We start from the raw sequence: 24,199 nt of genomic DNA, 5'->3' as shown, positions 1-24,199 counted from the left end.
GAGAAAGCTGGCTACTGGTTTTCAGTGGTCTAAAAAGAGACAACTGTTGTGTGCCAGACTTTTGACCAGGGGAATAGGGTACAATTTGGGACTTGGCCAAGGAAAGGAATTCACTTCAGACTATCCAGTAATGGTTAAAGCCCAGTGAGCTCATTCACCAGTCTATCAGCCAATCTATATCCAGTCCGTGAGGGGGAAATGTAACACAGAGAGCCCTGAAGACTTCAGCAGTGGTCCAAACGCCTGACTGATATTACATTAAAATCATCCAATTCCATTGAAGCTAAATCGAATCAATCAAGTGATTTGTGAAATTGGTCAAGAGGTTCACCAATTAAATTATTGCTCATTCTTCTAATTTCCTTGTGGTAGGAGTTTCCTCCTGCTTAAACAACCCGTTTATTGATTTAAAATTAATTTGGGTCGTAAATGTCAGCCGAGTAATTTTATTTTGGGCAATGCCGAGGAAAGGGGGCGTGAACTACATTACCCATAAAGCCTTTAACAATGACGTCCAACGGACGCCAGGCGTCAACGGTTGGTTTGTGAACTGCAACATCCACAAAGAAGAGAGGGAAGCGTCTGCTGTGCCCCTGGGTCGGTTTAAATTGGCCTTTAAAAACATCACCGAAAACTTAAACAACCGCTCTAGCTATGGCAGAGGGAGACAACAAAAGCGCCAACGTACTCGTAAGTAACGTTATCCCACTTGACAAGCTTTTGTTCCTGAATTTTAGGTAACGGTTAACGTCGTCGTCGTTGTTTTGACTGCTGTCGTTCGCTTGTCAACGGCCTTCGAAATGCTAACAATTAACCAGCTATGCTAGCGAAGGAGGATTAGTGACAACGAAAACCGTGCCCCAAACACATTGAATCATTAATCTGAGCAAATTTAACCAAGCCATAACAATACATGGTTTGTTTAGACGACCTATGTATCATTTTACATAGGCCGTTAACATGATCTACACTAACAATTAACGTTATGCAGTGTAATATTGGCCTTCTAGCTAACATTATTGCTCGGCTAACTAGCTGTTCTCGCAATGATACGGCTAATTGGTGAAAGGTGTTTTTGTAGCTAGCTGTGTTTATTTGGCTGGCTAGCCAACACAGCAGCTGTCCGTAAGGTTATTTTAAATGTGACACGTTCAGCTGACAAGCCGAGAGAGCCCATGTCTGGTTTATTTGGATCTTGTGACATTTATTTAACATCCCCTTTTGAAATTACCAAATGTGCGTTACCTTAACTATTTGATTAGTCACCGAAAGATGACTAATTATATATTTGGTGTAGAAGTTAAACGATTGACTCAATAATTAAGCATGGTTAGAGTGACTAGTGTAATTAAGACCATGGTCAGAAGTGGTCGCTGCTCGGACCGATGGCTCAACATTTGAACGTCGACTGGTAACCTAGATGGTGTAATAACACTGACCTGACGAAATCCGGGAATACAAAACAATATTGAGCCTAATATATTAATGAACGTTAAGACTGAATTTCAGTGTATATACCCTTCCCAGACAAAAGTCTTCCAGTTTTCATTGTGCAGTTCTGAGTCACCTTTTTAAATTAAATGATAATGCCCATGTTTGAAGGATATATTGGCACTGGTGGTGTTAGGCCCGAGATAAAATCACATTTTATTGGTCACATACACATGGTTAGCAGATGTTATTGCGACGATAGCGAAATGCTTGTAGTCGAGGGCAGGCTGTGTGCCGCAAATCTCCCCTGTCAAGAGTCAAATACTTTCCTCCAACACCGCCTTCGAGGGCATTTATACAACGGGTTAGGAACATATTCAAATCATGATTGACATATTTTCATTAACGTTATCTTGATTAATTTATTAATACAATTTCATCCTTCCACAATGTATAGTCCCGATACAAATAGGCATTTTAACGTCGAAGATTTAGCAGGTGGTAATTTGTGAGGTAGACGCAGGCTGGAATGCTGTTTTAACCAATCAGCATTCAGGATCTGATCCGCGCGTTGTATAAATTGCCAATGAAACGGCCCCTTGCAACATTGATTGGTGTTAGAGGAATAGAAAGCCACTGATCTGGAAGATGAAAATGATGAGGGTATCAGTCATCCAAAGCGCAGAAACGCCTCCTAATGTTACCATCTACAAATCCCGAAACATGGACGAGATGTATCCTAGAGCTGGGCGATCTAAACTAGCGAAGGTTACAACAAACTAACGTTCTCATTTAATCAACACTGTTAATTAAGTACAAGCATATTACATTTGTAATCTTGTAGAGAACAATCTAATGATTCATTCTGTGATTCATAATGACATGGGCTGAAGAGAACTACTTACAAGCCCTAAACCAACAATGCAGTCTATTACTTGGATGACTGTAGTCTTTGACAATTTTTGGGGGGGCCTTCCTCTGACACAGTGTAACAGTATAACTTTAGACCGTCCCCTCGCCCATACCCGGGCGCGAACCAGGGACCCTCTGCACACATCAACAACAGTCACCCTCGAAGCATCGTTACCCATCGCTCCACAAAAGCCGCGGCCCTTGCAGAGCAAGGGGAACTACTACTTCAAGGTCTCAGAGAAAGTGACGTCACTGATTGAAACGCTATTTAGCGCGCACCGCTAACTAAGCTAGCCGTTTCACATCCGTTACAACAGCCTAGTATATAGGTCCTGGATGCCAGGAAGCTTGGCCCCAGTGACGTACTGGGCCGTGCGCGCTACCCTCTGTAGCGCCTTACGGTTGGATGCCAAGCAGTTGCCATACCAGGCAGTGATGTAACTAGGCAGTGATGTAACCGGTCAGCATGCTCACGATGGTGCAGCAGATCTTGAGGATCTGGGGACCCATGCCAAATCTTTTCAGTCTCCTGAGGGGGAAAAGGCATTGTTGTGCCCTCTTCAGGACTGTCTTGGTGTGTTTGGACTATGATAGTTTGTTGGTCATGTGGACACTTGAAGCTCTCAATCTGCTCCACTACAGCCCTGTCGATGTGAATGGGGGCGTGTTCGGTCCTACTTTTCCTGTAGTCCACGATCAGCTCCTTTGTCATGCTCACATTGAGGGAGAGATTGTTGTCCTGGCACCACACTGCCAGGTCTCTGACCTCCTCCCGATAGGCTCTCATTGTTGTCGGTGATCAGGCCTGCCACTGTTGTCGTTAACAAACTTAATGATGGTGCTGGAATCGTGCGTGGCCACGCAGTCGTGGGTGAACAGGGAAACCGGGAGGGGACTAAACACGTACCCCTGAGGGGCCCCCGTGTTGAGGATCAACGTGGCAGATGTATTGTTGCCTAACCTTACAACCTGGGGGGCGGCCTGTCAGGAAGTCCAGGATCCAGTTGCAGAGGGAGGTGTTTAGTCCCAGGGTCATTAGCTTAGTGATGCGCTATGGTGTTGAGCTGTAGTCAATGAACAAATCTCATTTTATTTGTCACATACACATGGTTAGCAGATGTTAATGCGAGTGTTGCGAAATGTTTGTGCTTCTAGTTCTGACAATGCAGTAATCCAACCTAACAATTTCAGAACAATTACCTTATACACACACAAGTGTAAAGGAATGAGTAAGAATATGTACGTAAAAAAAAAAATATGAATTGAGTGATGGTATAGAATGGCATAGGCAAGATGCAGTGGATGGTATAGAGTACAGTATATACATATGAGATTAGTAATGTACTGTATGTAAACATATAAAAGTGGCATTGTTTAAAGTGGCTAGTGATACATTTATTACATACATTTTTCCATTATTTAAGTGGCTGGAGTTGAGTCAGTATGTTGGCAGCAGCCACTCAATGTTACTGTCCCGTCGATGTGGATAGGGGATGCTCCCTCTGCTGCTCTCCTTTTGTTGACGTTGAGTGTGAGGTTATTTTCCTGAAACCACACTCCGAGGGCCCTCACCTCCTCCCTGTAGGCCGTCTCGTTGTTGGTAATCAAGCCTACCACTGTAGTGTCATCTGCAAACTTGATGATTGAGTTGTAGGCGTGCATAGCCACGCAGTCGTGGGTGAACAGGGAGTACAGTAGAGGGCTCAGAACGCACCCTTGTGGGGCCCCAGGGTTGAGGATCAACAGGGTGGAGATGTTGTTACCTACCCTCACCACCTGGGGGCGGCCCGTCAGTAAGTCCAATACCCAGTTGCACAGGGCGGGGTCGAGACCCAGGGTCTCGAGCTTGATGACGAGTTTGGAGGGTACTATGGTGTTAATTGCTGAGCTGTAGTAGATAAACAGCATTCTCACATAGGTATTCCTCTTGTCCAGATGGGTTAGGGCATTGTGCATCATTCTCACATAGGTATTCCTCTTGTCCAGATGGGTTAGGGCATTGTGCATCATTCTCACATAGGTGTTCCTCTTGTCCAGATGGGTTAGGGCATTGTGCATCATTCTCACATAGGTGTTCCTTTTGTCCAGGTGTGAAAAGGCAGTGTGGAGTGCAATCATCTGTGGATCTGTTGGGGTGTTATGTGCATTGTGGTTCTAGGGTTTCTGGGATGGTGTTGTGAGCCTTGACCGGCCTTTCAAAGCACTTCATGGCTCCCTACATGAGCGCTACGGGGTGGTAATCATTTAGGCAGGTAACCTTCGCTTTCTTGGGCACAGGTACTATGGTGGTCTGCTTGAAATGTGTAGCTAGTACAGGCTCGTTCAGGGAGAGGTTGAAAATGTCAGTGAAGACACTTGTCAGTTGGTCCTTGCATCCTCTGAGTACACATGTCCTGGTAATCCGTCTGGCCCCGTGGCCTTGTGAAGGTTGACCTGTTTTATAGGTCTTGCTCACATCGGCTACGGAGAGCGTGATCACAGTCGTAGCACCCGCTTGAATTTATCTGTATTTCACTACATTCTCGAGCGGTGGTTCCCAACCTGAAACTCGGTCCAGGTTAATCTGGACTGTTTTGAAATTGGGTAGTGCATCAGTTATTGCATTTCTTAGTGCTATTTATTTTATAACCTTTATTTAACTAGGTATGTCAGTTAAAGAACAAATTCTTGTTTACAATGACAGCCTACTGGGAACCGTGTGTTAACTGCCTTGTTCAGGGGTAGAATGACAGATTTTTACCTTGTCAGCTCGGGGATTCAATCCAGCAACCTTTCAGTTACTGGCCCAACACTCTAACTACTGGGTTATCTGCCACTTATAACTAATGTCCTGATCAACTAGCCCACATTGGATATGCAGGGGGATTGTTCACCAATGCTGCAAGGGGAGCCTGAGTGGGAGAAGGTTTGGGAACCGCTGTTCTAGAACAGTGATGGAACACTAGAATCTGGTTGAAACTGTCTTCAGTTAAATCGTGCTTTGTCAGCTTAACGACAGCTCTCAGATGCGGCAGTCAGGCCTTGTCTATCGTTGATTACATTCATCCACCGAACAAACCTACCACAGAGGATCAACTGACAACTAGGATGGATCACGATGATGATCTGTGTGGCAAAACAAGTCTGTAACGTTAATAGCTATGCCTTTTCCTGGCTGTCTGTGGGTCATGAGACGACATGGTGTTTTGTGCCCTTGGAATAGAGATGTCTGTATGAAGACAGGTCTTTGTGGTGCCAGCACAACGTGGGATTATTTCACTTCCCAGACCATTCACAATGACACCTCTGTTTTCCTCAACCCTTTGGCCCTGTGGCTCTGCTCAGCCGCCAACTGATAGTAGTAGAGGGATGTTTGGAAGTCAGCAGGGCTTAAGGTATTAGCAAGCCATTAAACGGTGGTATTTCTGTGGTGCAGTCCGATGCGTCTAAATGGCAAGCTAGTCCCTATATAGTGCACTTCATTGACCAGAGTCCTATAGGGAATAGGGTGCCATTTGGGACCCATACTAGCTCCTTAGATGAACAGGCTAAACTGTTAACTATATGTGAATTGGAGTTCAGCGTTGTCTGGACTGAGAGTTAGATGGCTTTTCTTCTGAGTGCACCAATGCATCTTGAGTCCTTGTCAACCTGACCTGTTATCAGGCTGCTTTTTCACACACCTTGGGGGGGGGGACTACTGCAGCCTATTTATTGCCTTACCTCCTTACTCCATTTGCACACACTGTGTAGATTTTCTATTGTATTATTGACTGTACGTTTGTTTATCCCATGTGTAACTGTTGTTTTTGTCGCACTGCTTTGCTTTATCTTGGCCAGGTCGCAGTTGTAAATTAGAACTTGTTCTCAACTGGCCTACCTGGTTAAATAAAGGTGAATTAAAAATTAATCAGGCTGGTCAAATTGCTACTTTGCCATGTTGGGAGCCGGGGATTTGTGTATGTATTTAAACAACACTCAACACCTGGCTCTACAATAGACTAGCGTCCTGTCCAGGAGGTTAACACCTGGCTCTGCAATAGACTAGCGTCCTGTCCAGGAGGTTAACACCTGGCCCTGCAGTAGACTAGCGTCCTGTCCAGGAAGTTAACACCTGGCTCTGCAGTAGACTAGCGTCCTGTCCAGGAGGTTAACACCTGGCTACTGGTAGATACGCTGCCTCAGGAGGTGTACTGGTAGATCTCACAGAAACAGAAGATGGGCTTCTGTCTCAGGCTACTTCCTAACCTCTGTCTCTGGCGTGTGTCTCGGTCGGTGTCTGTGTTCCAGGCCCAGGAGACGGCCCAGCTGGAGGAGCAGCTGCAGGGCTGGGGAGAGGTGATCCTGGCTGGGGACCAGGTCCTGCGCTGGAAGAAACCATGGTTCCCTGGAGCCCTGATGGCAGCCACCACACTGGTCTTCATGTGAGTAGTACTCACACATACACACACACAGCCCTGATGGCAGCCACCACACTGGTCTTTATGTGAGTAGTACTCACACACACAGCCCTGATGGCAGCCACCACACTGGTCTTCATGTGAGTAGTACTCACACACACACCCTGATGGCAGCCACCACACTGGTCTTCATGTGGGCAGCCACACACTGGTCCTCGCTGACACTCACACACACACACAGGTTCCACAGCCCTGATGGCAGCCACCACACTGGTCTTTACAGGCTCGTGGTAGTACTCACACATATTTAGGCACACACAGCCCTGATGGCAGCCACCACACTGGTCTTTATGTGAGTAGTACTCACAGATGGCACCACACATGTGAGAAGACACACACACAGCCCTGATGGCAGCCACCACACTGGTCTTCATTAAGTGAGCCTAGTACTGACAGCCCAAAGCCACCCTGTTTCTGTAGTAGTACTGACACACACACACGATGCATATAGCTCTCCTGTCACGCTCTCACACACACACACACACATACGATACATACAGCTGTCCTGTCTCTAGCACACACCTGGCCTCGCTCACACACACACACACCAGGGCTTGACATTCAGGTAAATTTGCCAGTAGCACACCGGGCCAGTACCAAGTGACGACTCCAGGCTCGTGGGCGAGATCACAGGAGAAAGTTATTTAGGCAGAATTTTAATCATGGGTAATCACAATCAGCATGGTGGCTCTAGCAGGGGGTGGCAGTCAGTGTTATCACAGAACACCACACAGAGAGAAGACAGACACACGATGGACAGGCACGCCCACACAGAGACCGAGTTTAGTTAAGTAGCCTAGTACGAGCCAGAACAGCACAAGACAGGAGCCCAAATCCCCTGTTTCTGTAGCATGAGGCAGCTGGTTTACCGAATTATCATCCAATTTTTTTTTGAAGTTTTATAAATAGTTTAACTGTGTACATTGTTAAAGAGGATGTAGGCCTACCCTTTATGCATTTGAATGGCTGATGCGGTTCCTTTGTCATGCCGGACACTCCTGTTGTGCAACACTGCCAATTGGAGTTGAGGAATAGATCATACAGCAGTGGGTAGCTTGGATCCTCTTTTCAGTTATTACCATCAAAACGGTTGTCTTTTCCCAGATTGCATTTCGACATGTTGTCCAGTGACTGGGCTCATTGGAACACGTTTCTTTCCACACGGCACTCAGCTGTGGAAGCAGTTGTGTGCTCTTGCCACCATACAGTTGATATTGAGGTGGCAGGGTAGCCTAGTGGTTAGAGGCAGGGTAGCCTAGTGGTTAGAGGCAGGGTAGCCTAGTGGTTAGAGGCAGGGTAGCCTAGTGGTTAGAGGCAGGGTAGCCTAGTGGTTAGAGGCAGGGTAGCCTAGTGGTTAGAGGCAGGGTAGCCTAGTGGTTAGAGGCAGGGTAGCCTAGTGGTTAGAGGCAGGGTAGCCTAGTGGTTAGAGAGGCAGGGTAGCCTAGTGGTTAGAGGCAGGGTAGCCTAGTGGTTAGAGGCAGGGTAGCCTAGTGGTTAGAGGCAGGGTAGCCTAGTGGTTAGAGGCAGGGTAGCCTAGTGGTTAGGGGTGGTAGCCTAGTGGTTAGAGGCAGGGTAGCCTAGTGGTTAGAGGCAGGGTAGCCTAGTGGTGGTTAGTGGTTAGGCAGGGTAGCCTAGTGGTTAGAGGCAGGGTAGCCTAGTGGTTAGAGGCAGGGTAGGTGGTTAGAGGCAGGGTAGCCTAGTGGTTAGAGGCAGGGTAGCCTAGTGGTTAGAGGCAGGGTAGCCTAGTGGTTAGAGGCAGGGTAGCCTAGTGGTTAGAGGCAGGGTAGCCTAGTGGTTAGAGGCAGGGTAGCCTAGTGGTTAGTGGTTAGGCAGGGTAGCCTAGTGGTTAGAGGCAGGGTAGCCTAGTGGTTAGGAGGCAGGGTAGCCTAGTGGTTAGAGGCAGGGTAGCCTAGTGGTTAGAGGCAGGGTAGCCTAGTGGTTAGAGGCAGGGTAGCCTAGTGGTTAGCCTAGTGGTTAGAGGCAGGGTAGCCTAGTGGTTAGAGGCAGGGTAGCCTAGTGGTTAGCAGGGTAGCCTAGTGGTTAGAGGCAGGGCAGCCTAGTGGTTAGAGGCAGGGCAGCCTAGTGGTTGGAGGCAGGGCAGCCTAGTGGTTGGAGGCAGGGCAGCCTAGTGGTTAGAGGCAGGGCAGCCTAGTGGTTAGAGGCAGGGTAGCCTAGTGGTTAGAGCGTTGGGCCAGGAACTGAAAGGTTGCTAGATTGAATCCCCCGAGCTGACAAGGGAAAAAGATCTGTCGTTCTGCCCCTGAACAAGGCAGTTAACTTGCTGTTCCTAGGCCGTCATTGAAAATAAGAATTTGTTCTTAAAACCGACTTGCCTAGTTAAATAAAACGTGTAATAAATATTTAGCTCTATTTAATCAATAAGGGAGGTTCATTTCTTGACAAGCAAGCAGCTCCAGGTCCTCCATATTCTTCTTCATGTTAAAATGCATTTCCTGCAGTTCCACAGTTTGCCACATTATGCCTCTCTTGAGGGGTATTTAGAAAACACAGTATAAGTGAAAGGCTCCCTAAGTGCGTATTTCTCTGCCCCATAGCAAAATGTGTTGATGTAGGAAGCCAGCTAACTTCCTGCATCAACACATTCTGCTAACTTCCTGCATCAACACATTCTGCTATGGGGCAGAGAAATTTGCAGTTTCATGGTTTTTTACATACACATTTTGTCTTGAGATATTTTTGCCGTTTTTAAAGGGTAAGTTAACCTAAAATTCTACATTTCCCAAGTGATTCCATACATGAACTAGTTAGGTGGACTTTGCCTTCTCTCCCTGACGTCTAGAACTGGAAAGCGGACAAAATTAAAGGGTCACGTGACTCGTGGCGTTTTGTTGTGCACTAGCTCTGCTCCGTTAGTCAGAGCGATTGAGAAACCTGGGAATTGTGGACAAGGTCTTTTTGTTTTATTGAAAGCATTTGGCCAAATGAGCTCTTAAAAATATATATAATCAAAAGTATTATAGGTTTTGAGACAGGAAGTGTGTTCTTTTCCACCTAAAGTGATCGGTATTATTTTATGTGGCCGACTGCAATAACATTGGAGATAACTGGGTAACAACTGTGCATGTGTGTTTTCAGTCCATGGCTTTAAGAATTTAGGGAAGAAGGAACAAAATGTCACGGTTTTCCTTTTGAAAGAGACCGATACAGACGTGTGTAGTAGCCTAAGCACTTCATCAACGACGATGACTACAATTCAGAAATGCTGGGGGAACACATAGAACTCTGACAGCTCTAGCTTCTGTATTCTCGTGTGGGGAACACATAGAACTCTGACAGCTCTAGCTTCTGTATTCTCATGTGGGGAACACAGAACTCTGACAGCTCTAGCTTCTGTATTCTCATGTGGGGAACACATAGAACTCTGACAGCTCTAGCTTCTGTATTCTCGTGTGGGGAACACATAGAACTCTGACAGCTCTAGCTTCTGTATTCTCGTGTGGGGAACACATAGAACTCTGACAGCTCTAGCTTCTGTATTCTCATGTGGGGGGAACACATAGAACTCTGACAGCTCTAGCTTCTGTATTCTCATGTGGGGAACACATAGAACTCTGACAGCTCTAGCTTCTGTATTCTCGTGTGGGGAACACATAGAACTCTGACAGCTCTAGCTTCTGTATTCTCGTGTGGGGAACACGTAGAACTCTGACAGCTCTAGCTTCTGTATTCTCATGTGGGGAACACGTAGAACTCTGACAGCTCTAGCTTCTGTATTCTCATGTGGGGAACACAGAACTCTGACAGCTCTAGCTTCTGTATTCTCATGTGGGGGAACACATAGAACTCTGACAGCTCTAGCTTCTGTATTCTCATGTGGGGAACACATAGAACTCTGACAGCTCTAGCTTCTGTATTCTCGTGTGGGGAACACGTAGAACTCTGACAGCTCTAGCTTCTGTATTCTCATGTGGGGAACACAGAACTCTGACAGCTCTAGCTTCTGTATTCTCGTGGGCTGGGGTTGCTCCAACATGGAGAACTCTGAGGTAGCATTTCTTCATCGCAGTTTGTATGGATCTTATTGTGTTGTAACACGTTCTGCACCATATCATGTGGGGAACACAGAACTCTGACAGCTCTAGCTTCTGTATTCCGTGTGGGGGAGATACACAGAACTCTGACAGCTCTAGCTTAGTGTGGGGGAACACAGAACTCTGACAGCTCTAGCTTCTGTATTCTCGTTGAAATGGGGATTTTGCACAGATAGAACACTGTGTCATCTTAGAACTCTGACAGCTCTAGCTTCTGTATTCTCGTGGGCTGGAATGACATTGCTCCAAAATGGAGGGTGCTGCTGAGGTATGTCATTTCTTCATCGCAGTTTGAGTGGATCTTATTGTGTTGTAACCATGGCACCAGGATCATGGTGTAGACAGCCAGTTAATGCAGATGTGTCCCCTCTTTATGACACAGGGTTGAAGGAGATCCCAGGAACCCCCTGTGTCATCTTACATTGGAATACATGGTCCCATAAAATGTTTTGGAATTTAAATGATTTAGTATGTTGTCATGGTCCCTATAACCCCTGTGTTGGCTAGACATGGTTTATTTGCATGGCAATAGGAGGAATCCCCTGGTGTAGGCCTATTAGTGTGGAATGCATGGTCCCAGGAACTCCCTGGTGTAGGCCTATTAGTGTGGAATGCATGGTCCCAGGAACTCCCTGGTGTAGGCCTATTAGTGTGGAATGCATGGTCCCAGGAACTCCCTGGTGTAGGCGTAATTAGTGTGGAATGCATGGTCCCACGGACCCCTATTTGGTTGTGATGCATGGTCCCAGGAACCCTCTAGTGTAGGCGTATTAGGTTGGAATGCATGGTCCCAGGAACCCTCTGGTGTAGGCGTATTAGGTTGGAATGCATGGTCCCAGGGACCCCTGGTGTAGGCCTATTAGGTTGGAATGCATGGTCCCAGGAACCCCCTGGTGTAGGCCTATTAGGTTGGAATGCATGGTCCCAGGAACCCCCTGGTGTAGGCCTATTAGGTTGGAATGCATGGTCCCAGGAACCCCCTGGTGTAGGCCTATTAGGTTGGAATGCATGGTCCCAGGAACCCCCTGGTGTAGGCCTATTAGGTTGGAATGCATGGTCCCAGGAACCCCCTGGTGTAGGCCTATTAGGTTGGAATGCATGGTCCCAGGAACCCCCTGGTGTAGGCCTATTAGGTTGGAATGCATGGTCCCAGGAACTCCCTGGTGTAGGCCTATTAGCGTGGAATCCATGGTCCCAGGAACTCCCTTGTGTAGGCCTATTAGTGTGGAATGCATGGTCCCAGGAACTCCCTGGTGTAGGCCTATTAGCGTGGAATCCATGGTCCCAGGAACTCCCTGGTGTAGGCCTATTAGGTTGGAATCCATGGTCCCAGGAACCCTCTGGTGTAGGTCTATTAGTGTGGAATGCATGGTCCCAGGGACCCCCTTGTGTAGGCCTATTAGTGTGGAATGCATGGTCCCAGGAACCCCCTGCTGTAGGCCTATTAGGTTGCAAGTAGTCTGGTCTGTTGTGTATTCATAACCCCCACCTCACCTGTCCATTATGGCCATGATTATCCTAACAATATAATTACTTTTAGCCCCATTGCCTTAACATCTATTAACCCATAAGCAGTGGATGACAACTCATCTAGGAAAACAGTCCAGTGGGACAACATATCTGCCCCAGTGGCTCCAGGAACCACAGTCTGGATGACAACACACTAATCTATTAACTGTTAAACAGTCCAAGCAGTGGATGACAACACACTACATCTATTAACCAAAACAGTCAAGCAGTGGATTGCCCATAATATCTGGCTCCAGGAACCACAAAAATACTATGCGTGCATACAAGGAACGGACATCTTTCATTAAGCGCTTAATGGAAACATGCAACAATATCAAGCCAATCACCTTCCAGTCAAAAGTCTATAGCCTGGTATTGAACAAACTTCAATCATTTAGTGTGTGTGTGTGTGTGTACCATATAAACATGTCTAACTGCACTCTGGATTCATTGTGTAGGTGAGAAACACGTAATAAAGGCTGTCTTCCCAAAACAGTCCAAACAGTGGATGACAACAATACATCCATTAACTAAAACAGTCCAAGCAGTGGATGACAACACACTACATCTATTAACCAAAACAGTCCAAGCAGTGGATGACAACACACTACATCTATTAACCAAAACAGTCCAAGCAGTGGATGACAACACACTACATCTATTAACCAAAACAGTCCAAGCAGTGGATGACGACACACTACATCTATTAACCAAAACAGTCCAAGCAGTGGATGACGACACACTACATCTATTAACTAAAACAGTCCAAGCAGTGGATGACAACACACTACATCTATTAACCAAAACAGTCCAAGCAGTGGATGACAACATACTACATCTTCTAACCAAAACAGTCCAAGCAGTGGATGACAACACACTACATCTATTAACCAAAACAGTCCAAGCAGTGGATGACACACACTACATCTATTAACCAAAACAGTCCAAGCAGTGGATGACAACACACTACATCTATTAACCAAAACAGTCCAAGCAGTGGATGACAACACACTACATCTATTAACTAAAACAGTCCAAGCAGTGGATGACAACACACTACATCTAACCAAAACAGTCCAAGCAGTGGATGACAACATACATCTATTAACCAGTCCAAGCAGTGGATGACAGTCCAAGCAGTGGATGACGACACACTACATCTATTAACCAAAACAGTCCAAGCAGTGGATGACATCATACATCTAAAACAGTCCAAACCATGAAACATCAAAACAGTGGATGACATACCTGGAATTTCACTTTCACAGTACCTAACCTGACACACACATCCACAGGCTTGGATGCAGGACATACCTGGAACTTTCACTTTCACAGTACCTAACCTGACACACACATCACAGGCTTTCACTTTCACAGTACCTGGGCGCAGGACATACCTGGAACTTTCACTTCACAAGTCCTGGGAGTCTTCTGCTTCCTGAAAACCAGTGTAGACCCCATAAGGTGAGGGATATTTGTCTGGAATGACATTTACCACGTATGATGGGAGAGGGAACTGGACCACCTGGACCCAGTGTCTCATTGTGGAGGAACCACTCCAGAACGCTGCAGTATGAGACCGGTCTGAACGGTCTGGATTCACCATTTATACATCACCAAGTGGATTTGAGAATCTGGAGCAGCAGTCATGTACTTAGAACAGTTTTTGTCAATATGAAACCAGTTATATTTTGATATTTCAAGTTCAATGTGTTGGCCTATATATCCTGTTTTAATATAAAATGACAACATAATATTGTGGTTTAATGTGAAAACATATATCCACTGGGTTTGGGCTGGTATAAAAACAACAACCCACAACCGTCCCGCTCATAGAGGTTAATGATCAGAGATCATTCAATAAAGTCAAGTTTAGCAACTTACTTGTCGGATCACTGTCCCATTTTGGGCCAGCTCAAATGGATCACTGTCCCATTTGTTCCAGCTCAAATGGAGTTGTCTGCAATTTCTTTTTTTTGGATCAGGACAAATGTTTCCATGACAACAGAGTTGCTGTGGGCAGCAAGATCCCGGTGTTCCTCATCAATCAAGTTCCCTGCAGCATAAGCATTCTTAATGTGTTCGCAATGGAGCACAGTTGTCTCAACAGCACCACCCATCTGCTGTCGTCACTTCTCCCTGTGTAACTAATCAGTAACGCTAGGCTACTGTCTTTACTTCTGCCCAGAAAAAAACTTGCATTTGTGAATAAGGGTCATACATGCACTTTTTTACGTAAAAGGCCACTCAAAAATGTGTAGTTTTGTCACAACTAGAGATCTGTGGCATTTTGTTTTGCGGGACTGTGCAATTGCCATGCTGACTGCAGGAATGTCCACCAGAGCTGTTACTAGAGAATTTAATGTTAATTTCTCTACCATAAGCCGCTTCCCAAGTCATTTTAGAGAATTTGGCAGTACGTCCAACCGGATTTACAACTGCAGACCACGTATATGGCTTCGTGTGGTTGAGCGGTTTGCTGATGTCAACAGAGTGCCCCTCGGTGGGGTAATGGGCAGGCATAAGCTAGGGACGACAAACACAATTGCATGTTATCGGACGGGCAATTTGAATGCTCAGAGAGACTGATGAGATTGAGGCCCATTGTCGTGCCATTCATAGGGCCTAATGAATGCATTTATTACAAGTGACTGATTTCCTTATTTGAACAGCAACTCTGTAAAATCTTCAATTGTAGCATGTTGCGTTTTATATTTTTGTTCGGTATAGTAAATGTAGCTTTTCAGAACCTTTGATAGAATACCTCATTTCTCTGGTGTCTGCTTATTTTGACTTGCAGTGGAATTGAGACATCTGTCCTTCTCTCCCTCCCCTCCTTCTTCCAGGATGATCTACTACCTGGACCCCTCGGTGCTGACCGGCCTGTCCTGCACTGTCATGCTGCTGTGTCTGTCTGACTACTTGGTGCCTACTCTCGCACCCCGCATCTTCGGATCCAACAAGTGGTGAGAGCCTGGGGGTGTGGGTGGGGTACAGGGTGGGTGGGGTACATCTGGGGTACAGGGTGGGTGGGGTACATCTGGGGTACAGGGTGGGTGGGGTACATCTGGGGTACAGGGTGGGTGGGGTACATCTGGGGTACAGGGTGGGTGGGGTACATCTGGGGTACAGGGTGGGTGGGGTACATCTGGGGTACAGGGTGGGTGGGGGTATATCTGGGGTACAGGGTGGGGGGGGGTGGGGTACAGGGTGGGGGTGGGGTACATCTGGGGTACAGGGTGGGGGGTGGGGTATATCTGGGGTACAGGGTGGGGGGTGGGGTATATCTGGGGTACAGGGTGGGGGTGGGGTATAGGGTGGGGGGTGGGGTACATCTGGGGTATAGGGGGGGTGGGGTATATCTGGGGTACAGGGTGGGGGGTGTATATCTGGGGTACAGGGTGGGGGGGGGTATATCTGGGGTACAGGGTGGGGGGGGTGGGGTATATCTGGGGTACAGGGTGGGGGGGGTATATCTGGGGTACAGGGTGGGGGGGGTATATCTGGGGTACAGGGTGGGGGGGGGTATATCTGGGGTACAGGGTGGGGGGGGTATATCTGGGGTACAGGGGGGGGGGGGGGGGGTATATCTGGGGTACAGGGTGGGGGGTATATATCTGGGGTACAGGGTGGGGGGGTATATCTGGGGTACAGGGTGGGGGGTATATCTGGGGTACAGGGTGGGGGGGGTATATCTGGGGTACAGGGTGGGGGGGGGGTATATCTGGGGTAGAGGAGTTTGGTATCATCTGTGGGTGAAAGGATGGGGGTGTCTGCTTAGGGGGAGGGCAGCAGAACTTTAGGGGTTGCCAGGGAGTAGGGCTTGTTGATGAGGGTTGTTGACAGGGAGTAGGGCTTGTTGACGAGGGTTGTTGACAGGGAGTAGGGCTTGTTGACGAGGGTTGTTGACAGGGAGTAGGGCTTGTTGACGAGGGTTGTTGACAGGGAGTAGGGCTTGTTGACGAGGGTTGTTGACAGGGAGTAGGGCTTGTTGACGAGGGTTGTTGACAGGGAGTAGGGCTTGTTGCCAGGGAGTAGGGCTTGTTGACAGGGAGTAGGGCATGTTGACGAGGGTTGTTGCCAGGGAGTAGGGCTTGTTTGTAGGGGTTCTGGGGCGGTGTGTTTGGGGACATGGTGTGATATTAGTTGAGCGTGACACCGACGTACATCTAATGTATCCAGGCAGTGTTGTCTTAAATCATTTTTAATTACAGTTATTAAAGAAGTGCTGATGTACAAACGAGAGAGAGGAGGAAAGTTACCAGCATGTTCCAACTGTAATCAACCTCTTGGGTCTGTCCTACAAACTCTCACACAGCTAACATGTACTCCTAGTGTTGGAGCTCTTAACCGCTAGGCTACCTGCCGTCCTCTGACCTTTGGAAGGAAAGGAGATGAGAGGGGGTTGGATTTAGATTTGCCTCCATGTAGCCCATTAGAGGTATCTCTATGTAGCCCATTAGAGGATTTAGAGGTATCTCTATGTAGCCCATTAGAGGATTTAGCGGTATCTCTACGTAGCCCATTAGAGGATTTAGCGGTATCTCTACGTAGCCCATTAGAGGATTTAGAGGTATCTCTATGTAGCCCATTAGAGGATTTAGCGGTATCTCTACGTAGCCCATTAGAGGATTTAGAGGTATCCTATTAGAGGATTTAGGATTTAGAGCCCAGGGGATTTGCAGACGCATGCATACATACAAGCCCTACACACCCACTGGGTGTATTTCAGTGTCTGGCCGTGAGTTCTGCTGGTTTATAAGCCCATGTTCTGACCTGAGCCTGAAATAGGTAGTTGTGGCTCAGCAGAAATGAAGGGCACTTCCCCAACTGCCTTATCAGATATCATATGGCCCCATTGATCGACTCCTCTCATTCTGCTGAGCTGGTTCTGATCAAGTGTTCCTGTTCAGATGGATGGAGAGATGTAGGGATAGTTGTTGACTGAATAAAACCACTGGTCTTGGATATAATGGTAATAATATCACTCTCCTCCTCCTTCCTCTCTCTTTCTCTCTCTTCTCCTCTTTCTCCCTCTCTCCAGGTCTTCAGAGCAGCAGCAGCGTTTCCATGAGATCTGTGGTAACCTGGTGAAGACTCAGCGTCGCATCCTGGGCTGGTGGAAAAGACTCTTCTCGCTCAAGGAGGAGAAACCCAAGATGGTACACACCGAGACCCACTTTAGCTCTGTCGGGTCTGGTGGGGTCTGTCTGGTTTTGGAACGGGGTCTGTCTGGTTTTGGGTTTTGGAACGGGGTCTGTCTGGTTTTGGAACGGGGTCTGTCTGGTTTTGGAACGGGGTCGGGGTCTGTCTGGTTTTGGAACGGGGTCTGTCTGGTTTTGGAACGGGGTCTGTCTGGTTTTGGAACGGGGTCTGTCTGGTTTTGGAACGGGTCTGTCTGGTTTTGGAACGGGTCTGGGTTTTGGAACGGGGTCTGTCTGGTTTTGGAACGGGGTCTGTCTGGTTTTGGAACGGGGTCTGTCTGGTTTTGGAACGGGGTCTGTCTGGTTTTGGAACGGGGTCTGTCTGGTTTTGGAACGGGGTCTGTCTGGTTTTGGAACGGGGTCTGTCTGGTTTTGGAACGGGGTCTGTCTGGTTTTGGAACGGGGTCGTAAGGTCACTTCCGGTTGTCTTCCCACAGTACTTTGCGTCTGTGATCAGCAGTCTGGTGACGGTGGCCTGGATGGGACAGCAAGTCCACAACCTTTTCCTCACCTACCTGATCGGTACGTACCAGCACCTGTCTACCTGCCTGTACCTGTACCCTACCTACTTACCTACATGCACACTACCTACCGTACCTACCTGTACCCTGCCTCCCTACCTGTACCCTACCTACCTACATTGACCGTACCCTACCTACCTACCTACATTGACCGTACCCTACCTACATTGACCGTACCCTACCTACCTACCTACATTGACCGTACCCTACCTACCTACCTACATTGACCGTACCCTACCGACCCACCTACATTGCCCGTACCCTACCGACCCACCTACAGTGCCCATACCCTACCGACCCATCTGTAGCCTACCGATGTACCTGTACCCTACCAACACCCTACCTACTTGTACCCTACCTACTTGTACCCTACCGACCCATCTGTAGCCTACCGATGTACCTGTATTCACACCCTTTGACTGGATTAAAATGGACTAAATTGAGATTTTGTGTCTCTGATCAACACATTATACCCCATGATGTCAAAGTGGAATTAAGTTCATTTTAATTTTATTTTTTTTACTAATGAATAACTAACTATTCAACCCCTTTTTGTTATTGCAAGCCGAAATAAGTTCAGGAGTAAAAATGTGCTTAACGAGTCACATAATAAGTTGCATGGACTCACTCTGTGTGCAATAATAGGGTTCAACATATTTTAGAACGCCTACCTCATATATTACATAAAGTTATGTCAGGTCCCTCAGTCAAACACTGGTTCAACCACAAGGACCAGGGAGGTTTTACAATGCCTCGCAAAGAAGGCACCTATTGGTAGATGGGTAAAAACAAACAAAAAAATAGCAGTAATTGAATGTCCCTTTTTGAGCATGGTCAAGTTATTAATTACACTTCGGATGGCGTATCAATACACCTAGCCACTACAAAGATACAGGCGTCCTTCAGGCAACTCAGTTGCCGGAGAGGAAGGAAACCACTCAGGGTTTTCACCATGGTGATCTTTAAAACCGTTAGTTTAATGGCTGTGATAGGAGAAAACTGACCTAAACGACAGTGAAAAATATTCCATAACATCCTGGTCACAGCAATCCACTAAAGTAATAGTGCAAAAAATGTGGCAAATCAATTCATTTTTAATTAAGTTTTAATATTTGTTTGGGGCGAAGTACAGGCATAATCCTAGAGGAAAACCTGGTTCAGTCTGCGTTCCACCAGACACTGGGAGATGAATTCACCTTTCAGCAGGACAATAACCTAAAACACAAGGCCATAAGAATAAGAAGACGTTGAATGTTCCCGAGTGGCAGTTTCGACTTAAATCTGCTTGACAATCTATGGCAATACTTGAAAGGTTTGCCTAGTAATGATTAACAACTAATTTGACAGAGCTTGAATAATTTTGAAAATAATAATGTGCAAATATTGTAGAATCCAGGTGTGTAAAAGCTCTTAGACTCACCCAGAAGGACTCACAGCTCTTAGACTCACCCAGAAGGACTCACAGCTCTTAGACTCACCCAGAAGGACTCACCACTATAATCACTACCAAAGGTGCTTCTAACATCTATTGACTCAGGGTTGTGAATACTTATGCAAATTCGATGCATTTTATACATTTGTTATCATTTCTAAAAACATGTTTTCACTTGGTCATGATGGGATATTATGTGTAGATGCAACACAACATGTGGAGTAAGTCCAGGGGTATGAATATTCTCTGAAGACACTGTACCAACCTGTAACTAACCAACCTGTACTAAACCCACCTGGGCTAATGGCTAACTCTGCCAACCTGTACTAAACCCACCTGGGCTAATGGTTAACTCAGCCAACCTGGGCTAATGGCTAACTCAGCCAACCTGTACTAAACCCACCTGGGCTAATGGCTAACTCAGCCAACCTGTACTAAACCTACCTGGGCTAATGGCTAACTCTGCCTACCTGTACTAAACCCACCTGGGCTAATGGGCTTGGCTAACTCAGCCAACCTGGGCTAATGGCTAACTGGCTAACTCAGCCAACCTGTACTAAACCTACCTGGGCTAATGGCTAACTCTGCCTACCTGTACTAAACCCACCTGGGCTAATGGCTAACAGCCTCGGCCTACCTGTACTAAACCCACCTGGGCTAATGGCTAACTCGGCCAACCTGTACTAAACCCACCTGGGCTAATGGCTAACTCAGCCAACCTATACTAAACCCACCTGGGCTAATGGCTAACTCAGCCAAAAAACCCACCTGGTCCCAAAACTGTAGCCTACTCATTGCTGCATTATTTCAGGAAGTTCAGGTGTTCTGAGTTCAAACAATCAGGTTAATACAAGCAGGAGTATTTAGGTCCAATCAGGTAGCCTAGTGGTTAGAGCGTTGAGCCAGTAACTGAAAGGTTGCTGGATCGAATCCCCGAGCTAAAAATATGTTGTTCTGCCCTTGAACAAGGCAGTTAACCCGCTGTTCCCCGGTAGGCCGTCATTGTAAATAAGAATGTTCTTAACTGACTTGCCTAGTTAAATAAACAAAATAAAATACAATCGGTTGTATTCTGGTGTGTGACATTGTAGCTGCTCTCTCTCCTGTTTTCTCCTGTTGCTATAGTGATAATTACAGTGACAGTTAAAGCCATCTGACACCACTAGAGAAGTGACCACATAGGAAGGATGTACGAAGGTTGACAGTAACGGAAGTCCTTGGACATGTTCCAAATGGCACCCTATTCTCTATAGGGCTCTGGTCAAAAGAAGTGCACTACATGGGGAATAGGGTGCCATTTTGGGATACACACCCTGTCAGTTTTTATGGATGTTTCCCAACACAAGTCAAATTCTGACTCAAATGTTACTTGGTTTATACATGTCTTTGCATACCAGGCCAGCACAACAAGTATTGATTGGCACCTTATTCTAACTATATAGTGCACTACTTTTGACTAGGGCCTATAGGGGTAATGCACTATATAGGGAATAGGGTGCCATTTCAGCCCGGGACCCAGCATTAGCTATATATTCCAAACATCACCGGAGACCTTGGCTAATTATTGGTCTGACTGCGTAGCTGTAACAGACAAGCACAAGGTCCCATAGCTAGCTGCTAGCTGTTCAGTAGTCAGTGCATTGTCATCCTGCAACTGTAAAATACCACTAAGAGAAAGGGTTATACATCATAGGAGCAGTCCTTATTAGGGAACCCCATAGGGTTCTGGTCAAAAGTAGTGCACTACATAGGGAATAGGGTGCCCTTTGGGAGGCAGACCTAGTCTCTTTACCCAGTTCACCTGACAAACTCTCCTACAGAATCCCGACTTGTTTTATATATGGTGAGACATTGTTCCACTAAACATGTAGGTTGTTTTAATAGACCCGTTAGGAACCAAACTGCACAGTGGTGGAGGGACTAACCTGAGCTTGTCCAATAAGAGAGGCTCGTTTTGCTACAGTATGCACTAATGAAAACAGCCCTTTAAGCAGTATGCTGTTTAGTTAGTCCACACATTTCTTGTTAACAAATTATAGTTTTGGCAAGTCGGTTAGGACATCAACTTTGTGCATGACACAAGTCATTTTTCCAACAATTGTTTAGACAGATTATTTCACTTATCATTCACTGTGTCACAATTCCAGTGGGTCAGAAGTTTACATGCACTAAGTTGACTGTGCCTTTAAACAGCTTGGAAAATTCCAGAAAATGATGTCATGGCTTTAGAAGCTTCTGATAGGCTAATTGACATAATTTGACTCAATTGGAGGTGTACCTGGTGGATGTATTTCAAGGCCTACCTTCAAACTCAGTGCTTCTTTGCTTGACATCATGGGAAAATCAAAAGAAATCAGCCAAGACCTCAGAAACTAAATAGATGGCATCATGAGGGGAAATTATGTGGATATATTGACGCAACATCTCAAGACATCAGTCAGGAAGTTAAAGCTTGGTTGCAAATGGATCTTCCAAATGGACAATGACCCCAAGCATACTTCCAAAGTTGTGGCAAAATGGCTTAAGGACAATGAAGTCAAGGTATTGGAGTGGTCATCACAAAGCCCTGACCTCAATCCTATAGAACATTTGTGGGCAGAATTGAAAAGGCGTGTGCGAGCAAGGAGGCCTACAAACCTGACTCAGTTACACCAGCTCTGTCAGGAGGAATGGGCCAAAATTCACCCAACTTATTGTGGGAAGCTTGTGGAAGGCTACCCAAAACATTTGACCCAAGTTAAACAATTTAAAGGCAATGCTACCAAATACTAATTTGAGTGTATGTAAACTTCTGACCAACTGGGAATGTGATGAAATAAATAAATAAGCTGAAATAAATCCTTCTCTCTTCTAATTATTCTGGCATTTCACATTCTTAAAATAAAGTGGTGATCCTCACTAAGACCAGGAATTTTTTACTCGGATTAAATGTCAGGAATTGTGAAACTGAGTTTAAGTCTTTTTGCCTACGGTGTATGTTTCCTTTGTTCCCAGTGAGTTTCCTGCTCCTGCTTCCTGGTCTGAACCAGCATGGCGTCATAAGCAAGTACGCTGGCATGGCCAAGAGAGAGATCAACAAACTGCTGAAACAGAAGGAGAAGAAGAACGAGTAGGAAGAAAGAGGAGGAGAAGAAGAAGGGGATCTGTGAGATGAGACGAACGAGAGAGAAGAAGAAACTGAGAAACCCGTAGATCAAACGTAAAAGAAAAGGAGCTTCAACTAAGTACTTCTGTACTTCCTCAGTCTGCTCAGACCAACTCTACACACGCCCTCTCCCCCTTGACCTCTGACCTGTCACCTAACCAACCAATCACCTGGCGGGATTTGTTTTTCAACAGGAAGTGTTTTTCCACCTATCCTCCCACGCATGCAGTCAGTCGCCACGTCGGTCAAGGCTTTAGTTCACGAGTAGACCACACTGAAACATTACAACACACACACATATGAACCCCCCCCACACACACACACACACACATGGAGGTGGCCCCCAGCTGTGTCTGTCTCTAGATCCTATAGGGAGTTGTTTAAGATGCCAGTCACTTATTATTACTTTTGAAGTCCGAGGAAAGACTACTGAACAGAAACCTCTAGCAATATTATTATCCCCTCCCCCCACACATATAATACCATCACAATACAATATATAATCAAACTCAATCTCCCAGAGAGGATGGTTAGTTTAATGGACATACTGATGGTAGGTAGTGTCAGTAATTAAATCTCCAAGAGAGGATGGTTAGTTTAATGGACATACTGATGGTAGGTAGTGTCAGTAATTAAATCTCCAAGAGAGGATGGTTAGTTTAATGGACATACTGATGGTAGGTGGTGTCAGTATTGTTTCAGGAGGCTGGGACACCGCTGATGTTGTTGTTGTTGCTGCCATCGTTCCTTTAACTTTCAGATTCCTGCTTCTGTCTGTTTTTAAGATTGCACTGAAACCGTAGCAGAAACTGGAGTTTAGAGTAGAGAAGCAGACCTAGGTGACGCCTCCCACGTGGCACCCTATTCCCTATGTAGTGCACTACACCTATAGGCCTTGGTCAAGAGTAGTGCACTATCTAGGGAATAGTGTTATTTTGGACTCGAGCCTAGTCTGGTGACATTTGGAATATATAATTCTGTGTCTGTGTCTGAAATGGCACCCTATTCCCTATGTAGTGCACTATCCCTATAGTGCACTACACTGTTGCCCTGGGCCTATCTAGGGAATAGGGTGCTATTTAAGACACTGCCCTGGTGTGAGCCGACACTGGTTCAGAGGCACAGACCTAGGATCAGCGTAACCTGCCCCCTACCTTGACCTTACTGTCTAGTCCAGGGGATCTTTACCTTACTAGTCCCACTGCTGTTACGCTGCTAGCTGGACCTGCTAGTCCTTTATCTGTCCCTCTATCCCTGTCTCACGACAGTCTAAACCCAGCTCACGTTCCCTGTTAGTGGGTGAACAATCCAACGCTTGATGAAATCTACTAATTACGCTATTGGCTGGACCTGCTAGAGTCCTTTCTGTCTCTCTATCCCTGTCTCTCTCTGGTCGGGGGGCCGATGATTGTAAATACGCCAATCCTCTTCCTATCTTTATCTCTCTGTCTTGTCTGTGTTTATATTCTTTACCTACTATCTCGCTGCTCCTCTCCTCCATTTCATCTGTTTGAGTTCTCTACAAAACAATGAATAAAGTCTGATTTAAATGAA

At 46.4% G+C, this 24,199-nt stretch overlaps 1 protein-coding gene across 2 annotated transcripts; it reads left to right on the top strand.

The window, feature by feature from the left end:
* Nucleotides 1-532: 532 nt before the first annotated feature.
* On the top strand, nucleotides 533-24,199 carry LOC112247867 (ADP-ribosylation factor-like 6 interacting protein 1). Of its 2 annotated transcripts, XR_006081742.1 has the most exons (7): nucleotides 533-690; nucleotides 6,613-6,746; nucleotides 15,190-15,309; nucleotides 17,388-17,505; nucleotides 17,985-18,069; nucleotides 22,495-23,264; nucleotides 23,327-24,199. XR_006081742.1 is itself a non-coding variant. In XM_042313603.1 (6 exons), exons 1-6 carry the CDS (start codon nucleotides 655-657, stop codon nucleotides 22,611-22,613), a joined length of 612 nt encoding a protein of 203 aa, XP_042169537.1. In that variant the 5' UTR covers nucleotides 533-654; the 3' UTR covers nucleotides 22,614-24,199. The 2 variants fall into 2 exon arrangements, 1 of the variants encoding a protein (XP_042169537.1); XM_042313603.1 differs by having other exon boundaries at nucleotides 22,495-24,199.

The sequence above is a fragment of the Oncorhynchus tshawytscha genome, unplaced genomic scaffold (assembly GCF_018296145.1).
Source record: "Oncorhynchus tshawytscha isolate Ot180627B unplaced genomic scaffold, Otsh_v2.0 Un_contig_5064_pilon_pilon, whole genome shotgun sequence".
Classification (NCBI taxonomy): Eukaryota; Metazoa; Chordata; class Actinopteri; order Salmoniformes; family Salmonidae; genus Oncorhynchus; species Oncorhynchus tshawytscha.
The sequence above is the reverse complement of the archived record's forward strand: the minus strand, read 5'-3'. Positions and strand labels throughout refer to the sequence as shown.